Source organism: Dioscorea cayenensis, chromosome 16 (assembly GCF_009730915.1).
Source record: "Dioscorea cayenensis subsp. rotundata cultivar TDr96_F1 chromosome 16, TDr96_F1_v2_PseudoChromosome.rev07_lg8_w22 25.fasta, whole genome shotgun sequence".
Taxonomy (NCBI): domain Eukaryota; kingdom Viridiplantae; phylum Streptophyta; class Magnoliopsida; order Dioscoreales; family Dioscoreaceae; genus Dioscorea; species Dioscorea cayenensis.
Genome location: NC_052486.1, coordinates 22,531,383 through 22,550,672, shown reverse-complemented (window position 1 = coordinate 22,550,672; position 19,290 = coordinate 22,531,383). Strand labels below are relative to the sequence as shown.

General features: G+C 34.2%; 3 protein-coding genes across 5 annotated transcripts; 1 reads left to right on the top strand and 2 right to left on the bottom strand.

Annotated features, from left to right (window-relative positions):
- Nucleotides 1-110: 110 nt before the first annotated feature.
- LOC120279184 (GTP-binding protein YPTM2-like) lies at nucleotides 111-4,433 on the bottom strand. The gene is made up of 8 exons (XM_039286050.1): nucleotides 4,231-4,433; nucleotides 2,631-2,703; nucleotides 2,000-2,047; nucleotides 1,872-1,919; nucleotides 1,329-1,400; nucleotides 1,092-1,247; nucleotides 510-613; nucleotides 111-419 (listed from the first exon to the last, which is right to left on the bottom strand). The coding sequence occupies exons 1-8, from the start codon at nucleotides 4,242-4,244 to the stop codon at nucleotides 323-325; spliced, it is 612 nt and encodes a 203-aa protein (XP_039141984.1). The 5' UTR covers nucleotides 4,245-4,433; the 3' UTR covers nucleotides 111-322.
- Nucleotides 4,434-6,316: 1,883 nt separating this feature from the next.
- Nucleotides 6,317-9,708, bottom strand: LOC120279465 (monooxygenase 2-like). Its single transcript, XM_039286396.1, is given in 7 exon segments — nucleotides 6,317-6,778; nucleotides 6,780-7,123; nucleotides 7,606-7,834; nucleotides 8,751-8,913; nucleotides 8,993-9,058; nucleotides 9,158-9,304; nucleotides 9,374-9,708. Coding segments are annotated over 7 exon segments (1,311 nt in total). The 5' UTR covers nucleotides 9,556-9,708; the 3' UTR covers nucleotides 6,317-6,598.
- Nucleotides 9,709-10,556: 848 nt separating this feature from the next.
- On the top strand, nucleotides 10,557-13,987 carry LOC120278835. 3 transcript variants are annotated; one of them, XM_039285573.1, is made up of 7 exons: nucleotides 10,557-10,729; nucleotides 11,401-11,489; nucleotides 11,579-11,654; nucleotides 11,961-12,010; nucleotides 12,088-12,414; nucleotides 13,173-13,211; nucleotides 13,298-13,987. In XM_039285573.1, exons 1-7 carry the CDS (start codon nucleotides 10,579-10,581, stop codon nucleotides 13,484-13,486), a joined length of 921 nt encoding a protein of 306 aa, XP_039141507.1. In that variant the 5' UTR covers nucleotides 10,557-10,578; the 3' UTR covers nucleotides 13,487-13,987. The 3 variants fall into 3 exon arrangements, with proteins under 3 accessions (XP_039141507.1, XP_039141506.1, XP_039141509.1); XM_039285572.1 differs by having other exon boundaries at nucleotides 12,088-12,426; XM_039285575.1 differs by lacking the exon at nucleotides 10,557-10,729 and adding an exon at nucleotides 10,755-10,850 and having other exon boundaries at nucleotides 12,088-12,426.
- The last annotated feature ends 5,303 nt before the right edge of the window (nucleotides 13,988-19,290 follow it).

Sequence of the window (19,290 nt, the reverse complement as noted above, 5' to 3'; positions counted from 1 at the left end):
TTCTTAAAATTTAATATAATTCAAATAAATTACAATCTTCTAAATATTTATCAAATAATAATTATTAACCTTAAGATTGATACAAATATATTTTTATATATTTAAAAAAATGCAACAAAAGACACTAAGGATAATACTTGATGCATGAGAGTCTGTTTAACAAGGAAAAATAAAAGAAATCAAGTGCTATCATCAGGGAAGAGATACAGTTTGGAAAGAATGAACTTATATGAGGGGCAGATACTACAAACGACCACAAAAGCAAAGTAACAGAATAGACAAGAGACTGAACAAAAAGGAAAAATAAAAAAGAGTTGAATAGTTAAGACGAGCAGCAGGTGGTCTTCTGATTGACGGGCTGACCACGGATCTGGACGGTGGGAGGTCTGCCGGCGTTTGAAGCCGGTTGGCTCGCCATCCTGACATTACAAAATATAATGTATCATGTGAACTGAATTTTAACCAAATTTGTAACATAAATGAAATGAAGATATGGACCCATTGCCTACCTGTTCTTAATTGATGCAGCCATGGCCATGAAGGCTTGCTCTACATTAGTAGCATTCTTTGCGCTTGTCTCCATGAATGGGATGCCAATTTCATCAGCAAATGCCTTTACATAGAAACAAGAGAGTGTGAATACATAAATTCTGGTAAAAAGTATGTGTGATTATTCAAGAGTCATGTCCACTGGCCAATTGATGGTGTCTAAATACAACTGCATGCAGGTTAAACGATTTTATCATGCTGGATGGACAAAATTCCATCTGATATATATATATATGCTAATCTTGGAGCAAGTCTGTGCAAAAATAAATAAATAAATGAATGGGGATAGCATCCAATTGGAAGAACTTCAGACATTCATTAGGCATGCTGGTTTGGGATAAGGGCAAAATTGAATAAGTAACATGAAAAAAAAGAGAAGATTCAGTCACAGTATAAGCTCATTTCAGTCTCAGTATGGGGTAGAGAAAAAAGCCAAATCACTATCAGGGCATAGAACAAAAAAAATAAAATAATAATATAAGTAAAGGATCGAAGATTGCAGAGCATGCTAGGCACCATTGAAGTTATGAGGAATATGTTACCTTAGCAGTCTCATATGATACAACTTTATTAGCTGTAAGATCAGACTTGTTTCCAACAAGGAGCTTGTTGACATTTTCGCTGGCATAACGGTCAATCTCATTTAACCATTGCTTTACATTATTGAAGCTCTCTTGGTCTGTCACATCATAAACCACCTGCAAATCAAGCAAAAATCAGTAACAACAGCGGAAACCAATATGGATTGTAGTCGCAATAATACAGTCAGAAGTACGTACAATGATTCCATGTGCGCCTCGGTAATAGCTGCTAGTGATTGTTCGGAACCGCTCTTGCCCAGCAGTATCCCACTATATGGTTAACAAACCAAAAATAAGAGTGATATTGATTAGAAGTCCCAACAGAAATTGCAAAAAATCCAAGCAAATGTAAAATTACTGAATTCTCAAAGGCAAACAGAAAATTTAGAGATCAGTTGGAAATTTGAAAATCAAACATGAACAGTAATCACAGAATCAGTAGAAAGTGATGCCAACCCAACCATGTTCTGAAAATCTAACATGATATCTTCTAAATCAAATTATGATCATCAAGGACCACTCCAATGAATTTGCAAAGTTGCGCGTTGGATTAAAACAGCAGGCCCCTATTTTCCAGCCAAATATTAGTCACATTCTGCTACCCTACCCATGCTATAAATCCTTTAAATTACACTATTTCTTGTTTTAAAATTTAAAAAGGTGTGCACATAAAAAGAGCCACAAAAAGAATAGCACAACAACATATAAGACAAAGAAAGGAAAGAATTTTAGGGAACTCACAATCTGGAGTTTTATGGTCTTCCCATCCTGCTCAACAGTGCGTATTTTCTACAAAATATAGATATAAAATCAATATACATTAAACTTGAAAAAGTCAAAATCCTAAACGGAAACAGAGCCAAACTTACAAAGTCAACTCCAATTGTGCTGATGTAGCTCTCCAAGTATGAATCATCCTGCCAATAATAACACATAATTAAACAGTAGTTCCTTGCAGAAAGTTGTGTTAATGTGACAAAAGAACACCGAAACATAAGAACTCTGCATTCAAAACATTATAGAGCAGCTCAATAAAGGTACACATAAAACATTACTTAGCCAACAAGTACAAGGTTGAAAAAAAAAAACACAAGCACCCACACAAATGCATACCAAAGTTTGACAAAACAACTACAGAGGGATACGATGATTTGCACTTTTTTTCTATGCTGTCTTTATCTTAGGATCTTTTTGCTTTGAGAAGATATTTTCACAATTTACATCACACTTCTCCAGGACACATCAACAGTTTATTAATACCATGGAGCTTAAGGTTATATGAGATACATACATGATTTCTGTGAACATAAAAAAGCATAGCCTTGATAGAATTCAGCAATTCACATAGTTACCCCACCACAAATAACCCAATTGGCATGTTAAACACAAGACATACTAGTCAAGATGTGGAGAATAATTATCCATAGCAGATTACTTCAAAATGACACATAATTTCAATGAAAAACATACTGCAAAAACCAAAAGGCATTTGTTCCTTACCGCAAATCTCAAAAGGAGACATGATTTGCCAACTCCAGAATCTCCAATAAGCAGAAGTTTGAACAAATAATCACTGGAAAAGAAAAAAAAAAAATTCCAAATTATCATGAAGGATGATTACAGCAACGGACTAACAGAATCCCACATTCAGAATAAACCAATTAAAAACAAAAGGATACAAAACTCAAAGCACAAGCCTAGATTGAATTTGATATCCATACTAACTAAGAGAAAGACTATAGCTGCAATAGAAATTTCACTCAAAAAGCCAAAAAATATGGGTAACCAGTACCACCAAATGAACTATAGAAAATCACCCATGTGCAAAATGACTAATAAAAGAACTCAAATATGTTAAATGCCCCATTCCAAATACTTGTAATCACATGCTTGATAATTTATAAAATAAAAAAATAAAAACAAAAAAAGACACCAAAAATGTAGTTGATCATCAGATCGCAAGAAGATTGAATTTGTTTGTATTCATATCATGGCCACAAAAATGTAATACACAATCCAATGGTTTCAGATACAATATAATATAGGGCAGAGATGTAAGGTTGAGTACACATTTCACAGATACACATCAAAAAAGCGTATTGTGTGGCCAACAAAACAACATGCATCTAGGAAATAAGGAAACCTACTTGTGTTTGTCATTTACAGATGATGAACTATCACAAGCTTTATATACACAGAGTCTTGTCCAAAAACCAATACTAGGCATATATTACATAAAATAAGTGGCGCACTACATTAGAAACCTAGCAAACACCACTGCAGCAGCTTCCCAACAAGCTGTCAGGCATTTCAAATTTCAAACATGCTTGAACTTAGCATCTTCACATTTTCCTCATTCTCTCAAATTTGCAGATGACAGATAATAAGATAAAATAACATAATAATACCTATAAACCCAACCCACACAAAATTTTGAGGGAAAATATATAACAAAGTTTTGTGATTTTTAAAGAGGTTCAAAAAACCTGCTAGATCTATACAAAGATTATAAAGAAAGAAAGAAGATAACCGCTACATTAGTGAAATGAAGCAAGTGTATATCACTACCAAACAATGCCTTCCCAAAAACAGGTGTGATGACTTTGGTAACCAAACATAGAAAATATCTATTAATATAAACACACCATGGGCTTGTACTGTGTTTCTTAGCTTTTTCTCTCCAAAAATCATCTCATCCATTCATAGACCCATATAATAAAAATCACAAAATACATACATACATACATTTTTTTTTTCTTTTCCTATAAAAAAGACGATGAATCTAATTACTTACAGAATAGCAGAAAGAAAAACAGTGAAATTATAAGAAACAATTAATGCAACGCAACAGTGCCACAAATCACAATATATATCCAACCAAACATCCAGATCTACAACAATAACGCCAGATCTACATCAACCATCGCTAACAAAAGAGAACACAAACACAAGATCTCAAACAGAAACCAAAGAACCAAAAACATCAAACAATCATTTCATCAGATCCACCAAGATCGCCATAACCTAGCAATAATTCAAACCGCAGCATATCAACAATTAGAAACAAGAACAAGAATAGCATGGTTTCCAAGTGTCTTACTACTCCGGATTCATGGCGAAAGCGAAAGAACAGCTGCTTCACCGAGGATCAGAGTTTCCCAACGAGATTTCTCAACGGAGCTCCGCCGGGGATGAGAAATGCTCAAAATTAAGCGATGGAGCACCTCTGGAGCTTAGGGTTTGGAGAGAGAGAGAGAGAGAGAGAGAGAGAGAGGAACGAAGGAAGAGCAAAAGAGAACGATGGAATCGCGGAAGGAGATGGGCTATAAATAGATGCGACGTGGGAAGAGGAAAAGCCCACCGCGTTAGACGGAGGTGTGAAATTACGTAAGTAGCCCTCGAAGGAATCTAAAAATTACATTTTTTTTTTCTATTAAACCCTTGTATAAATTGATATTTTAAGTTGTTTATTTTTTATATATATATATAATAAACTATATAAGTTGAATAATTTCTTTCCTTTGTTTGTGGATAAAAGTGATGTTCCAAGATTGTTGCCACTCCAATTAAGCAATTTCCAAATGAAAAAAAAAGTGGAGTACAAATCTAATTAAATATTTGTAATTTATAAAATATTTCAAATAATTGTTTTAATTAATTCTATTTTAGATTTATTTTCATTTTTATTTTAAAAAAATTTTTTGAGGTATTTGGGTTTATTTATCCTCGCTCCTACTAGAGGTTGAACTATAAATAACGAAAATTGTGGTGGATTATTTTATTTGCAAAAGAATATTTTTGTGCTGTTTGTTGCCATGGTCTGAGCTGTCCGGTCCACAACATAAAGGGATTCAATTTTGACTCGTCTCTTAAACAGGGTTCACACATAACTTTGGAATAAAGTGAAAATTATGGTCTTCCTTAAAAGTTTACACTTTCTCGTGTAACACGTTGAACACATATATGTCTGATTCATTTCAAAGATTTTTCTTTAATACTAAAAGAACAGAAATTTCACAAACATTTGAATTTAGTAAAAAAAAATAATTAGAAAAGGATAAACCAGTTCAACAATTGGTATTCTGGAAGCTTTTTTTCTTGATTGGGGTGCCATGGGACCAAATTTAGGAACCTTTTGGTTGATCATCACCATTGACACGTCTTTGACCGAGATTGCCCATCCATTCCATCCCTTAACCAAAAACAAATCACCATCTAGAATTCCCTATTTCATTTGCACATTTGTATGTCTAGTTTCTTTGATGAGTTAATTTTTATGAGATTTTTCCATGTCTAAACTATTTATATTTACTACTTATTATTAATTCTATCCAATATCAAATAATAATAATATTTATATGATTTTTAAAAACCCATAAAAAAGAAATCCTATTATTAAAATTTAATTTTAACTATATATATATACTCACACTAAAAGCCACATGAAACAGAGAAACATTTGACTAGAAACTTTTTTTTTTACTGTGAAAAGAGTTAATAGACCACTGTTATATTGGTTGCAAGAGAGACTACCATCAGAAGCAGTGAAAAAACAATAAGAAATTCCCGAAAAATGTATAAACTAACAGATAAAACAACAGACTGCAAAAGCAAATAAGGTAGTAACAATCTAAGATGAAACATATATAATTACATTAACACCAAAAAAGTTTGAAAGGAAAAAATATCACATAAAGAATGTAGTAAAAGTCAGTTTGTTTGAAAGACGCTTTCTTGTGATCATGTAAAGCAGGATAATTATTATATCAGAAGGTTCAATTGCCAGACAAAAAGAAAAGCTTACTTTTCTTTACAAAAGTTTGCAGATTAATTAGATTTATTATAAGATTGAACACCTGGCAAAAGCTAAAATACAAGAAAACATTGCAGTTAACGCAGTGAAACCAAACAAACTTGTTTTGATAGATAACACCGTCAGGGAGGTTTCTTAATCAAAAGGGCAATTGGCTGGCAGAGGATTTGCTGTCTGGAAATCAATTCATATATTAATGCTATGAAAGCAAAGCCAAAGTAATCAACTAAAAGCAATCCTCCATAAATAACAGTTATGGTAATGCATGTTCCAGCATGATCCAATGGGAAATTGCATATAGACCCCTTTGAACAGTTTATAATTGCATATACACTCCTACTTAAAAAAAACATATTTGCCTGTGTTTGTATAGTTTTGACCAAATGGATGTATCTTTAAGTATAGAAGCAAATAGGATTTTTATGTGGATATACACCCAATTATGCACACTTCTGTGAGAGGTATACACACAATTACCTAAAATAAGCAATAACAATAGTACAAATAATTAAGTTCCTGATTATGACACTTTCAGTATGTATTTTCAGATTGCATGGAAGAGTATGGGCATGTATAATTGATAATGGCTATGTATAAAAAATTAATGGTTGAAGTTTCATTACCTACGGAGAAGTGCATTTGAATTTGATCCAGATCAAACAGATGCTACTGGTTCCAGCAACTCACATTCAAAATTGGTGTGCTCCAAGAAGGGTCCCAGTCTCACCAGCTTTGGAATCATGATGTTGTTTCTGAATGCACACACAACTGGATTGTCCCACTGCAATAGCACCCCCACAAGGTTGGCACGGATTGTTAATGGGAAAATCCGAGGGCCATCTCTCCAGACTGTAATCTCTGAGAGCTTTATCTATGCTTTCTGGTCCATTCTTGATTGCACCTGCGAGCTTTCTTGATAGAACAATGGCATCTTCTAAAGCACAACAAGCGCCTTGACCGAGATTTGGTGTCATAGGATGCCAAGCATCACCAACTACCACAACATTGTCTGTAGTAGCTGGTGGGCTTAAGCCTGGCCAAAGCCACCGATCGACAAGTGGTGTCTTGATAACAACATCGTCAGGGGTTTTGTGAATGACATCTAAGAGCTCCCGAGGCCAATTACTCACCAGCATTATGGCCTCTTTCTTCAGAAGAGCTGGATCAGTGATCTTTGGCCCTAGCACAGAATGAAAAATTTTAAATGCTTGGTAGGAAGAATATCTTTCAGGTAATATAATAGAGTACAGAAAGCAGTGAAAATAAATTAGAGAGCAACCAAATATGGAGACAACAAAAAGCAACCTATAAAAGTCCACTGAGAAGTTAATGTTGCTAGGCAGAATCTGACATATCATTTAATCAAATCTGTGGACAACTGTCAGGAATAACAACCTATATATGAACTATCGGACAAATGCTCTTGATATTTGGGATTAATATGACTTGCAACATAGACTCGTTTCCTTAACATACAGCAAGAACTTGATAATGTTTCCAACTAAACAAAGATCATGATCTTTCAATGTGATCTGTTATGCAAGACAATTAGACTTCCAGATAATAGAGAATTGATCAAGACAGCTAATAACTTTCTGTTTCTGAAACAGCTGAGAAAATATTAGAGACATTTTCAACTATAACTCAAGAATAAACAAAAACCTGGAGTGGGGCGGTTGAAACAGATGAACCAATAGACTTTTGTAGTAGAAACTGGGACATAACCTGCCCGCAAGCCTCTTCCATAAATATAATTAACTTTTTGTTTGAATGGTTGTCCTTCAGGATAGAGTGCAAGGCCTCGGAATGCACAATGGCCAACATAGTTAGGTCCTGCAAATCCCATCCATTTTGCTATTGGTGAGCGCACACCATCACAACCAATCACAATCTGTCACCAAGAGTAGCAAGAAAATTATTTTGTTGTCCATGACACCAATAATAAAAAAAAAAAGTAAGATATTGCATTTAACTTGAAATATTTATACAAAGAGTCTAGTTAAATGACATACGTGGTTCTCAGAAAATCCAATAAAAGGCAAAATCTAGCAAATAAATCCATCATATAACATTATCTGCAAGGGAAAGATTCATACGGTCAACCCAAAATAGTTGGGACTAACAGCTTCTTCTTCTTCTACTTCTTCTTGAGATAACAATACCCATTCACAAATCAGATTGCCTTTCAGTCTTAAAAGATCCATTACCATCGATTGTAACAACAGTCTTGTAGGATTCTCCTGGTATGAGACATATATAATGGAACTAAACTGTGACTGCCCTGACAAACCAATTTTGTGAGCATTCTTAAATGGGTACAGACATACAGTCCAACAGATAGTACGAATCTCATAATTCCAAATGCCCATGCAACCCCACCTTCTTGAATTTGCTTTCCTGCTTTTGAAAAATTCTAAGTTATTTCCAAAGAATTCTGCGATCTGGTTTCTCCATAGTAAGTTAAGTGACACTTGTCGGGTTTACATTCCATCACAACTACAAAAGTCTAGCATCAACAATTGTGAGGGATTCAGGCACCATCTTCTCATTCATTACTATAAGTTCAAAATTCATCCAATCCCACAAATTAGCCAGTGATCATTTCAAATCAGTTTCTAAGATTTATAACAACTAATAAGCAAAATTCTCTGGACCACCTAGTGTATTTTAGACAAGCACCGCAAGAAAACAAGGTGATATAATAAGCAAAAACAAAGCAATTGTGTGTTAGTGTATTCTGATAGAGCACTGCCTGTAATATGCCTACACAATGGATTACTTGCTAATCAATAGAACACCACAATCACCTTTGCAAGTATTTTGTTGCCATTATCAAGTTCCAGCAAAGTTTCATCCATCCCCTGCTTCTCGATTTTCCTCACTCTTGACGAGAAAGATATTGCACCAGCGGGCAAACGACTAGCAAGAGTCTCCAACAGCAGCCTTCTTTCAACAGCTCGAACTTCTTGCCTGCTTTCCATCCATGTTTAGATCGCACTACATGAGAAAATCAAACAAATTCCTACTAAAATCAAACTACTTGGTTTACCCAGGAGCCTCCTCTTCAAACATGAACGATCGCAGCTCTCTCCCATCCTCCGATCTCATCACCATCCTGCAAACAGCTGACGCCATTAACAACATCAGAGAAAAAAAAAATCCAAAAGAAAAACAGTAAACAAGATAAAATTGCAGAATTAGGGATTCTAATCACCCCTGAATCGGGATGAATTGGCTCCTGAGCTCATCCCCAACTCCAATAGCATCCAAAACTCGCCACCCATTCTTGAAAAGCGTCAGCGATGTCCCTCCCGTCCGAAGCGATTCCCCCTGCTCCAGCACCAGCGAGCGAACACCCAACCTACTCCCATGATCCAAACTCATAAACCCTAACACAAAAATTTCAAAAGCCAAAGGATGAGGACAAGACCTATGAAGAGAGAGAGCGGTGGCGAGGCCGGCAATCCCGCCACCAACGATGACAACCTCCTCCCGCCGCGCATCGGTTCCAAGCCCGGCTTTCAAGGTGAAACCTAGCCGAATCGCTTGCCTCCTAGATCCAGAATGAGATGGAGATGAGGAGAAAAGGAGAGCGGAGGCCATCGCCGCCATGGACGAGGAGCTCTGGGTGTATCGAAGGTGAAGCAATGGGTGGAAAGGAGGGAAGGGTTTGTATGGAAGCCATGGAAAACGAGAGGCTGAGGAGCAGCGACGATGAGCTTCAGTGCTTCTTCGATCGTTGTGTGATGTGGCGTTTCTTTTGTTTTTCACTGATGATTTGGCGCCTTTGATTTGATGGCGGTTTTCTTATATAGTTCGTCAAATTACACATTAGTCCCTGTATTTTTTTTTTTTATACTCATTTTAAAACCGAATTTAATATTTTTATTTATTTTATTTTTTTGGGGAACATAGAAAAAACATATACCCGAAGGGCTTTTGGTGTAGCGACACTGGCACTCCTATGAGAAGAATATGTTGCGGGATGCTTATTGCCCTAGTTGTGGAGTAGACTTTCAGCTCAATTTTTATCAATTTGAGGAGAGAGTTTATAAATGGGGACTTATTGTCTTATTATGTAAGTACTTAAAAAATATTAAGTTAATTTTTTAAAAATAGATTAATTAAGGTTAAAAAAATAAATCCTAGTGAGTTATTTTCTTCAATTTTGTTTATTTATTCTATTTTAGAGTTTTTTTTAAATTTTTTTACTTGTCCATTTAAACAATTTATGAATCATTAAATATTATTTTTCTAAATTTACCTTTTATATACCCCTACAATTTTCAATAAATATATTCAACTACATATTTATTAAATTATATTTTAAATATAATTAATTTTAAAAAAAATTATAAATTTATAAATTTTTTTAATTAATTTTAACCTATTTTTTTAATTTATATGAATTAGTTAAAATACACGACAGAGAGAATATTATTTAAAAAAAAACGTTTTTAATCACAATATTCAAATATTGTGGTGAATTGGCAATGCCTATAAATAAATAAATAAAAGAAGAAGAAGAAAAAAAAGAAAATTAGATTTATGATACAAATTATTTAATATTTCAAATTAAAAAATTAGAGAGCTATAAATGATTTCTAGCAAGAGCCTTGCAGCAGAGCTTTGGCAATGGAGAATCGCAATGCCATCACGAGTGGCCAAAGAGAAAACTTGGGCTTCGCTCTGGAGAATCCCTTCAGCTTCAAGGTTGGCCAAGTCTTCACGGGTTTTGGCGTGGGATGCGGGGTTGGTATCGGCGTCGGTCGCCCTATATACTTAGGTACTTCTTTCATCTCATCACTCCAAGTTCAATTCATCGGAAAAGATGGATCTTGGTGGGTTTTTTAATGGGAAAGACAAAGATGGCAAGGAGGGATCAAAATCCAGTGCTAGTGGCTCAAGTTGGCATTTTTTTAAAAATTTATAAGTCTTTGTTTCTTAGAAGCATTTTCACAAACAGTTTATGTGCATGAAGTTTTGAGTTTGTGCAAGCGCATGAATTTTATTTGTTTGTATATTATCTTATTTTTTTAGATTTATATTCCAGTTGTGATGTTCTTTAGATTTATTGAAGGCTTTAGCAGTACTGGTGGAGATTTCATTCAGGATTTTTGGGTTATCAGTTGGTGTTGCAGTTGATACTTAAGACCTTTCTTGGATCACTATTAATTCAATTGTTTGCTGGTTTATATTTTGGATTCTGTGCTGATATAGAAGTCTTAAAATTATCGATCTTGTAGCTCACCATGAAAACGATATTCAGGTTATGCATGAAGTAATGAAAAACTTAAGCATTATTCTCAACCAAGCCATTAAGAGAATGAAATATCAGTTATAAATTGTTTCTTATATAAACAAAAAGAAAAAATTATTATTGAAATTTTCATATGTGGTTCTGAATTTTGTTATTAAGATTTTCTCCTGCAAATTTTCATCTACGGCATTTATTAGGTGCTATACCAATGGTGCAACAAGTCTTGACTGCGACAAGAGGTGCTACAGATGTTCTCTCCGGTGTCGGAAGACATGTTAATGGTTCTGTATGGCCTTTCTTGTTATGTTTACATGCCTAATTATTGCACGACTACTGGTGTCTGTTCATCACACTATTGATTTACTTGCCAATCAGCTAAAAAAATTCGGAGTGAAAAACGTTGAAGCAGGTGTTGGATGCGGTGTTGGGTTCGGCCATGGTTTTGGAATAGGTAAGTCTTTTCTGTTGACATTTGTAAGTCAAGAATATATACTATACATTATTTTCTTATGTTCATGCTTTGATGTTCACATTTTACCTTGTGTACCAAAATCAGTTTTTTTTTAAAAAAAACACTAGAACCATCTCCTAATTGTGGCTCCTTTCTAAATGATCTGGGATGATGCTAGTGGAATAAAGTCATTAGCTTATTTGTTACCACATTCACTATTGCCCCTTTCTCTCGTGCGCTCACATTAACTAGTCTATATATGTTGATGTGGATGGAATGGTGTGATTCTTTGTTCTCCAACTGCAGGACTTGCCTTGAAGCCTGGAGTTATTCAGCGGGTTCAATCTTCCATTGCTGTATGTTGATAACTGATGATTGATCTTTCTCATTAATTTTATAGATCCCTTCTAACACTACTTTATTTATCCTTTAGCTAACAATGGCTAAAATCATGATGCGTTTGGGAATTGCTCCCAAGATCCCTTCAATTCAGAATATCATGCCTGGGTCATTTCCTAGCAATAGTTTGTTAAGTGGGGCCTCAGATAAAAGTGTTAAATCCTCAATTGGCAGTGTACTAAATTTGGGAACAAAAACTACTGGAAGTACACAGCAGCATTTACTAAGTGATAGCCCCCACCAGGAATCTATAAGTAGTTCTCCTGAATCAAAAGAAACATCAAGCCTATTTGGAAGCAGGTCTGTAAAGGTTATCAATGAATTCTTACAGAATCCAGTTCTCAACAAGGAAGAAACAGAGGTCAGTGAATTGGTAAGTGGCAGGAGTTGCTTATGTTATTTACAAACAGTCATATATAAGATATTTGCTTAATTAACTTACTTTCCTCCAGTGCTTCACTGAATTTTGATCTGTTTCCTAATAAACAACCCTTTGCATGATATGATTATGGTAACTCCCAGAAGTGACAAATTCACAGGTGAAGCATTGCCCATAAAATTTTAAGCCAAGTTAAACAATTCCCCTAATGCAAAACTATCATTCCCTAGATGGTCATGGGGCAATGGTGAATGCCATAGTGTCCTGAAAAGGGCAAGGTTGCTTGTTTCATCTGTAATTTATATTTGTTCAAAGTACAAACTACCACTGAGATGACAATTTATTAGTTACCAAAACAACTTATGTATTTCTTCAAATTGACTGCAAACTTACTTCTACCAATAAATATGCATCACTAGAATGTTATGATTTACCTTTATCAAGTACAATAATTCTGAATATTCAAATAAAAGGCCAATTTATCATTGTTGCTTTTCATTTGCCATCGGATGAATAAATGTGGTCAACTTGAGATGAAGGATCTCACTATTTGGTGTAAATGATTAACATACAAGTTCAGTCAGTTGATTATTCATTTTCTTTTTTTAGCTTTTATTTGATATCTGTAAACAGAAGTTGTGAATTAAAAAATTTTACAAAATGTCTTCATTAGTCAGAGTTAATAACTTTTTGCAGTTGACTTCTGTAATGTGAACTATGCTTGTTAATGTTTCTTACAGGCTGAAAATCTTCATGCTCAGAATAATGTTCTTCAAATGGTAGGTTCACGGCTATTATCCTCACTTGTCTTTTATAAGCAAATTCTATAAACAATCTAATACACATGAATTTCTTATGGTATTAGTTGCTTAAACATCAACAAGTGATCGAACAATTGATAGAGGAGAATCAGATGCTGCGCCGTGTACTTACTGAAGACTTGCATGTTCAACCTAGCAAGTTGTGCTCTAGTAGGGAGATTAAGAAGGGAACAAACTACCAATGTCCTGACTGTTTTGAATGCCGCAGAAGAGAAAGAAAATCAGCAAGGTAATAGAGTTACACACTGCCCAAATTTCTTATTAACCAAAGGTGAGATCTCTATCCCACGGCAAGACAATGATGAGAAGAATTAAGAAAACTATGTCTGATGTTGTTTGCCCTTACTGAGATAGTGTGAAGTAGATTGATTGCTGAGGTATATTTTATGGTAAAGAGAATAAGGCCATTTTCCTCATTCAATTTGTCCTGTCTTGCTTTATTCAAGGATTTAAATTTTTTGTTATTTCCATTATGAAAAAATTATAGTTATGTTGCATAACTGAAACAATACTTGTACAAAATACACTTTTGAGTTTTCGATGGAGAAATTTTCTGTGGCTGTTTAAAAGAAGTGATTAGCTGGTTGGTATTTATCAACTCCAGGGCTGTGTATAAGATCATAGAATGTGTTGTCTTGTATCTTTCATTTGGTCCAACACAATTACAACTTGAAAGTAGTCTGCAAACAAACATATTCATGTATCATTTTTTATTTGTTGACCTAGTTTTTTCATACAGTTTTAGTCTGATGTTGTGCATTTACGGACAAAATAATTTTCTTTTGCTTTTTGGTTCTTTTCAGTTATTTTCTTTCAATCCAAAATCATGGAATGATTTGTTCTTGGTTTCTTTTGTTTTCCTTCAAACCATGACATGTCTCCGTGAATCTAGGGTTTTGAATTATGTATGTCAATTGTTCATTGTTACTTGAAAACCATTTATTCAATGTTCAAGAATCAAATTCCATGCAGGAGTGGATATTTTTGCTAGTATTTATCACTTATTCACATGGTTCCAGCTAGGGTTTTGACATTTGCACATTAGGCTATCTTTTGCATAGATACCCTTGTGAAACCTACTAATTGTATATTCACCCTTGTACAATTTTACAAACCAGGATTCTCAAAGGTGTTAAGGCAGGGAATAAAGCTTTACTGAGGATAATTATAAAGTTTACAGGGGTATATATGCAACCAAAAAAAACCCATATTATTTAGCTAGTTTGGTGTTTATTTAAACATCTTACCAATTATCCCTCAAATAAAATACCAGTATTTAATTATCCAAAAGACTAAGTCAGAAGGGATCAATCATGGCAACTAATTAACAATAATAAATGGTCGGTGATTTAAAATTATATACATATGCTTATCATTATTTTTGAATATTATTGCTAAATATTTGTAGTTTATTTGCAAAACTTATGTCTTGGGAAGGATGTCTATAAAATTGATTCTTTGAAACATGCAATATTAATTATAAAATGCTAAAAAAAATGCATGTAATTGTTTCTAGTATTGATTTCATATCACTTAATTAAATAAATATCTATGTGATATGTGAATAATCTTATACTAATAACATCACCTATATTTTATTGAAGTCAAATATAAACCTTTATTTTTCTTATACGTTACCAAACTATTCCAAATAACAAATAAGGAAACAAATACATACAAAACTTATTTATAAATTTGTATTCCTTTGTATATAAGTAGTGAATGTCTTCTTATTTTTCTACTTTTGTTGGTTGTGCAACTTGTTTTTTTCCATTTATTATAAAAGAATTTTTGTTTTCAATTGAGAGAGAGAGAGAGAGAGAATATGACCACAAAAGGATCACATTTAAAAAAAAACACATTATATATATATATATATATATATATATATATATATATATATATATATATATATATATATATATATATATATATATATATATATTTTTTTTAAAAATTTTTTAATAAAATAGATAAACTATAAATTTATTGAAAAAATTAGACAAATATAATAAACAAGATACAAGAAAATAGTGAAGGCAACACTAGGGCCATCACCAGTAATGATGCACCACCTAAACGTACTAAACAGGAAACAAAGCTACCAAACAAAAAAACAAAGATTAAAAAACACAGTTTTGAAAACGAAAGTCCACCATAAAGTGACAAAAAGTTTTCATCGGCTGACAAGTAGGAAACGAGTCTATGTTGCAAGTCATATTGCTCTCAGCTGGTAGGAGATAGATGATGGAGAACGCTTCAGCTTTTGGACCAAATCAAGAGGTATTTGTTTGCTTCTTCAGAAATAATAATGTTTTTTTAATATACCCCTCTAAAAAAATAAGAAATTGTTTACATACCTATATAATTGTTTATAATTATATAAATAATTATTCGCAAATAAAATCTCTAAAACACCACCACGTATCATCAACTCCACCCACTCAAAAATATCATATTTATAACCAAATATATATATATATATATATATATATATATATATATATATATATTTTGACAGTAGTAAAGCAAAAATATTAAAAAATAAATATACTAAATGTTATTACACTGTTTTTTTATATACCCAATAGAAAGGTGTTTTGAAAATAAAATACGATGAAAAACAAAAACCACTCCAATCAGTCTAAAACCAACTCTTATATTGGAAGTACAATTCTTTTTTTTTTTCCCTACTAAGGGAGAAGTTGAAACATCTAATTAACCCTTTTACAAAATAAATAAATAAATAAATAAATTTATTAAACTGTGATGCCAAACAAAGCAAGCAAACTGATATATGAAACGGCAATGTCATGTAGAAAAGAAAAGAAAAGAAATTTAACAGTGACTTCAAACACTTGATAATCTTGGACGAAAAGATCCTTTCATAGATAGTCATACTGTACCAATTGAACCAATTGTTTAAAGGTTCCACACACTCATTGTTTTGGGGGTAAAAATAAAACCTCCTCAATATCGTCATCTCAAAGTCAGTGAATTGGGTCGGCAGTGGGGGTAGAAAATGATGATTATCAATATTATTCCAATCAATGGAGTTATATAAGTCCATGAGTCTGCTAGCAAAACAATTCTTGCTTAGAGTTTTTTGAAATAAATAAACTCGCGAATCATAGTTACCTGGATAATTATAATGAGGGAACAAGTGGTGGAAGCCGAGATCAACAAGAACAAAGCAAGTGAAAGTCTCGGCAAAATCAGCGCGGTTTCTGAGAGGTTGTTTAACAGATATTTGAAGACAAAGGGTGTCCGTCTACAATGTCTATATGCACTCGCCTTTTTCTCGTAATCCTTTAAAATGGGGAGGAATTCTTCGTAGGATTGCCCGGATGAAGTTACTGGATGAGCTTAGTGATAACTTTGTTCCGTAAGAGATGAGACATGATTTCCAAGAGATTCAACCTCCTCCCTCCTCCTCCTCCTCCCTGCTGATGATGTTCCTTATGGTATCGCTTATTTCATCATCGGAATCAAGCATAAGTTATTTGACTTGTTACTTCATCATCATCATCATCATCATCGCGATCAACCACGGTGGTGCCTGGAGTCAGGGTCTCGAGTCTCAGTGCAATAATGGACAAGAAGCGCTTGATGAAAACCCAAAGGAAGACGGAAAGGAGATCACGAACGATAACTAAAAAGAGCAGGACCATGATGCCACATAGTACAAGGAGGAGTCCAAAGATAAATAGTTTCAACTCATAGATGACATCCATGCTTCTTAATTAATTAGCACTTCTTAATTTGTTTGATTTTTGCTATATATGCATTAATGGAGCACGGGAGGGAAGCTATTCCCAGAGCTACAACTCTAATTCAGCAGATCTACAGCTCTGTGAGCTTCTTTTATCCATTTGTTGCTTTGTTCTGAAGATTTCTATTCCTGTTCTGTTGATTTGATTGAAGAACGATTCTATTGTTGTGTTGTTGGTAATGGTTGAGATTTAAATTCCTGAAGGTTGAATTGGTGCTGAGTATGAAATTCATATATGTTTAGTTGATTGAGAATGTTAGCTTTGTGATTGAGATCTGTTAATCTGTGATTTCAATTGAGCTTCAATCCATTGTTCATAACAGCATGATATATTTGTCTTCGTAAAGAGGGCTCTTTTTTTTTATGGGGTTTGTTTCATTGTGGTGCTAAAGCATAAATTTTTCTGTACATATGTGTTTAGTATCAATGTCGAATTTTTAGTCCATCTTTTAGGGTTAGGGGAGTATATGGATGCAGTATAAAAAATGGAATATCTTTCTCTGTGTTTTAGAAGCTTAAGTTTAATACTATGATTATGTGAGCTGTAGTCTACAATACAACAGAAGCAACCTTTTTACTTTATTTCAATGAGGTATATGTGTTGAATGAGGTATATGTTGCCTTAATTTTGCTAATATTCTTTTTTTCATTTATTTTCTGTTATTTTGTGTTACAAATTGTGAGATGATATTAATTTCTCAAGCAGTTCAAGACAAAATTCTGTTCATGATCAATCACATCTTGTTATGGCTGACAGGAGAGACTGCAAGCAGCTGCGGAAAAGTTTTGAATCTAAGTCACATGCGCGGGACAAGTCGGCAGAGAATATGATCATTGGGCGGAGGAATGAAAAGAAGCAGAGAGAGTCTTGGCCTGGATCTGAGTTGCAGGGAGCTCTGGTGATCGGAACAGAAGGTAGGTGTTTCCTTCCATTTATCTTACTGTTTTCATTGTATGTGAACTCTATTGTTGGTTGATTTGTCTCTGTCATCTGTGGATTTATCTGGTGATTTGTTCTGGGATGATGAATCTTTATTAGATCTGGAGTGAAGGTTTAACATAGATGGATATGCATGATTGAGTGGTGAACTCTTAAGGAATTACAGTTTATTTCTGATATCTCTTTGAGTGCTTAATAAATTCATCATACATTTCCACAACAAATATGGATCGTAAAGCAAAAGAATTCTACTGTGGTTCTCAAAGAGCAGTACTACGCCTGGTTTGCACAGTACATGGTTATGAAAAGGTCTGGAATCATGGGTCTTCAGCATGATATTTATTATTTCAGTTGTAAAAAGAACTTGTCTTGCACATCGAATTTTGTATTACTGATCAAAATATTTTTGGCAAAGCAAGCATCAAATCAAATTTCCATGATCTTTATCTGAAGTCTTTCCTTTTCTTTTCTCTGTATGAATATATGAATTGGGCTGTGTGTGTGTGTGTGTGTGAACTTCTGATAGCCATCCATATGGTGTATTCTATGCAATGCATCTTCAAACCAAGTTGGGACTGGTGATGCTATGGTCCAGCATGGTGCTGAAGTCAGTTCGGTCATGTCCTCATTTTCTGTTGCTGCTACTGCTTCAGAATTGCACATGGAAGCATCAAATATGTCATCACGATTCATTTGTGTTTGCCATTTTTGGATTAACTCTTACTTTAGATCGGCATGCTGATTCATGTTCTTTTCATCTGGTTATAGGAAATTGGAGCCTGTTGTGCTTCTATCACCTGTCACTACTGTGGAACGGTTAGGAACAACGGTATCTGAATCACTATTAACTGCCAGGGAGGCATTAGAAAAGTACCAGCTAGTGGCAGAAAAGGTATAGTCTTTGGAGATTTCTGTGATCTTTTTTCATTTCCTGTAATATATTTCGTCCAATTATCTTAACTCTTATTTCTCTTGTGGATGATTCCGACTTCATTTAAATTTTTTTTTTTTTTGAATTAAATGTGGATAAACCACAGATTTATTAAGCTAAAACGATAGTACAAAGATAAAGCCATCGCTCACCAGAGGTGAGGAGGAGTAGGGAAATAAGAAAAAAGCAGTGCAAGTAGAGAAATAAGCTAAGTAAACGGAAGGAGCCGTCTGGCAACTCAGGTCTACTTAGACAAATGTGGAGAAGCAAATACTCCTAAACAGAACCAAGGTCAAGAGTGCCAGCGGAGGAGGAATCTCTGGCGCTGAGGAAGTTGAGAGAACGCTTAATTTTCTGAGAGGCTTCGTTAAGGGCTTGCTGATGTTTGTCTGCA

Excerpts from the sequence above, each read along its gene's own strand:
- LOC120279184 (XM_039286050.1), bottom strand. Across the intron at positions 1,248-1,328 it reads GAGGCGCACATGGAATCATT|GTGGTTTATGATGTGACAGA; the intron begins GTACGTACTTCT and ends CTTGATTTGCAG. Across the intron at positions 614-1,091 it reads TATCATATGAGACTGCTAAG|GCATTTGCTGATGAAATTGG; the intron begins GTAACATATTCC and ends TTCTATGTAAAG.
- LOC120278835 (XM_039285572.1), top strand. The coding sequence starts at position 10,579 with ATGGAGAATCGCAATGCCATCACGAGTGGCCAAAGAGAAAACTTGGGC. Across the intron at positions 11,490-11,578 it reads GAAGACATGTTAATGGTTCT|CTAAAAAAATTCGGAGTGAA; the intron begins GTATGGCCTTTC and ends CTTGCCAATCAG. Across the intron at positions 12,011-12,087 it reads GGGTTCAATCTTCCATTGCT|CTAACAATGGCTAAAATCAT; the intron begins GTATGTTGATAA and ends TTTATCCTTTAG.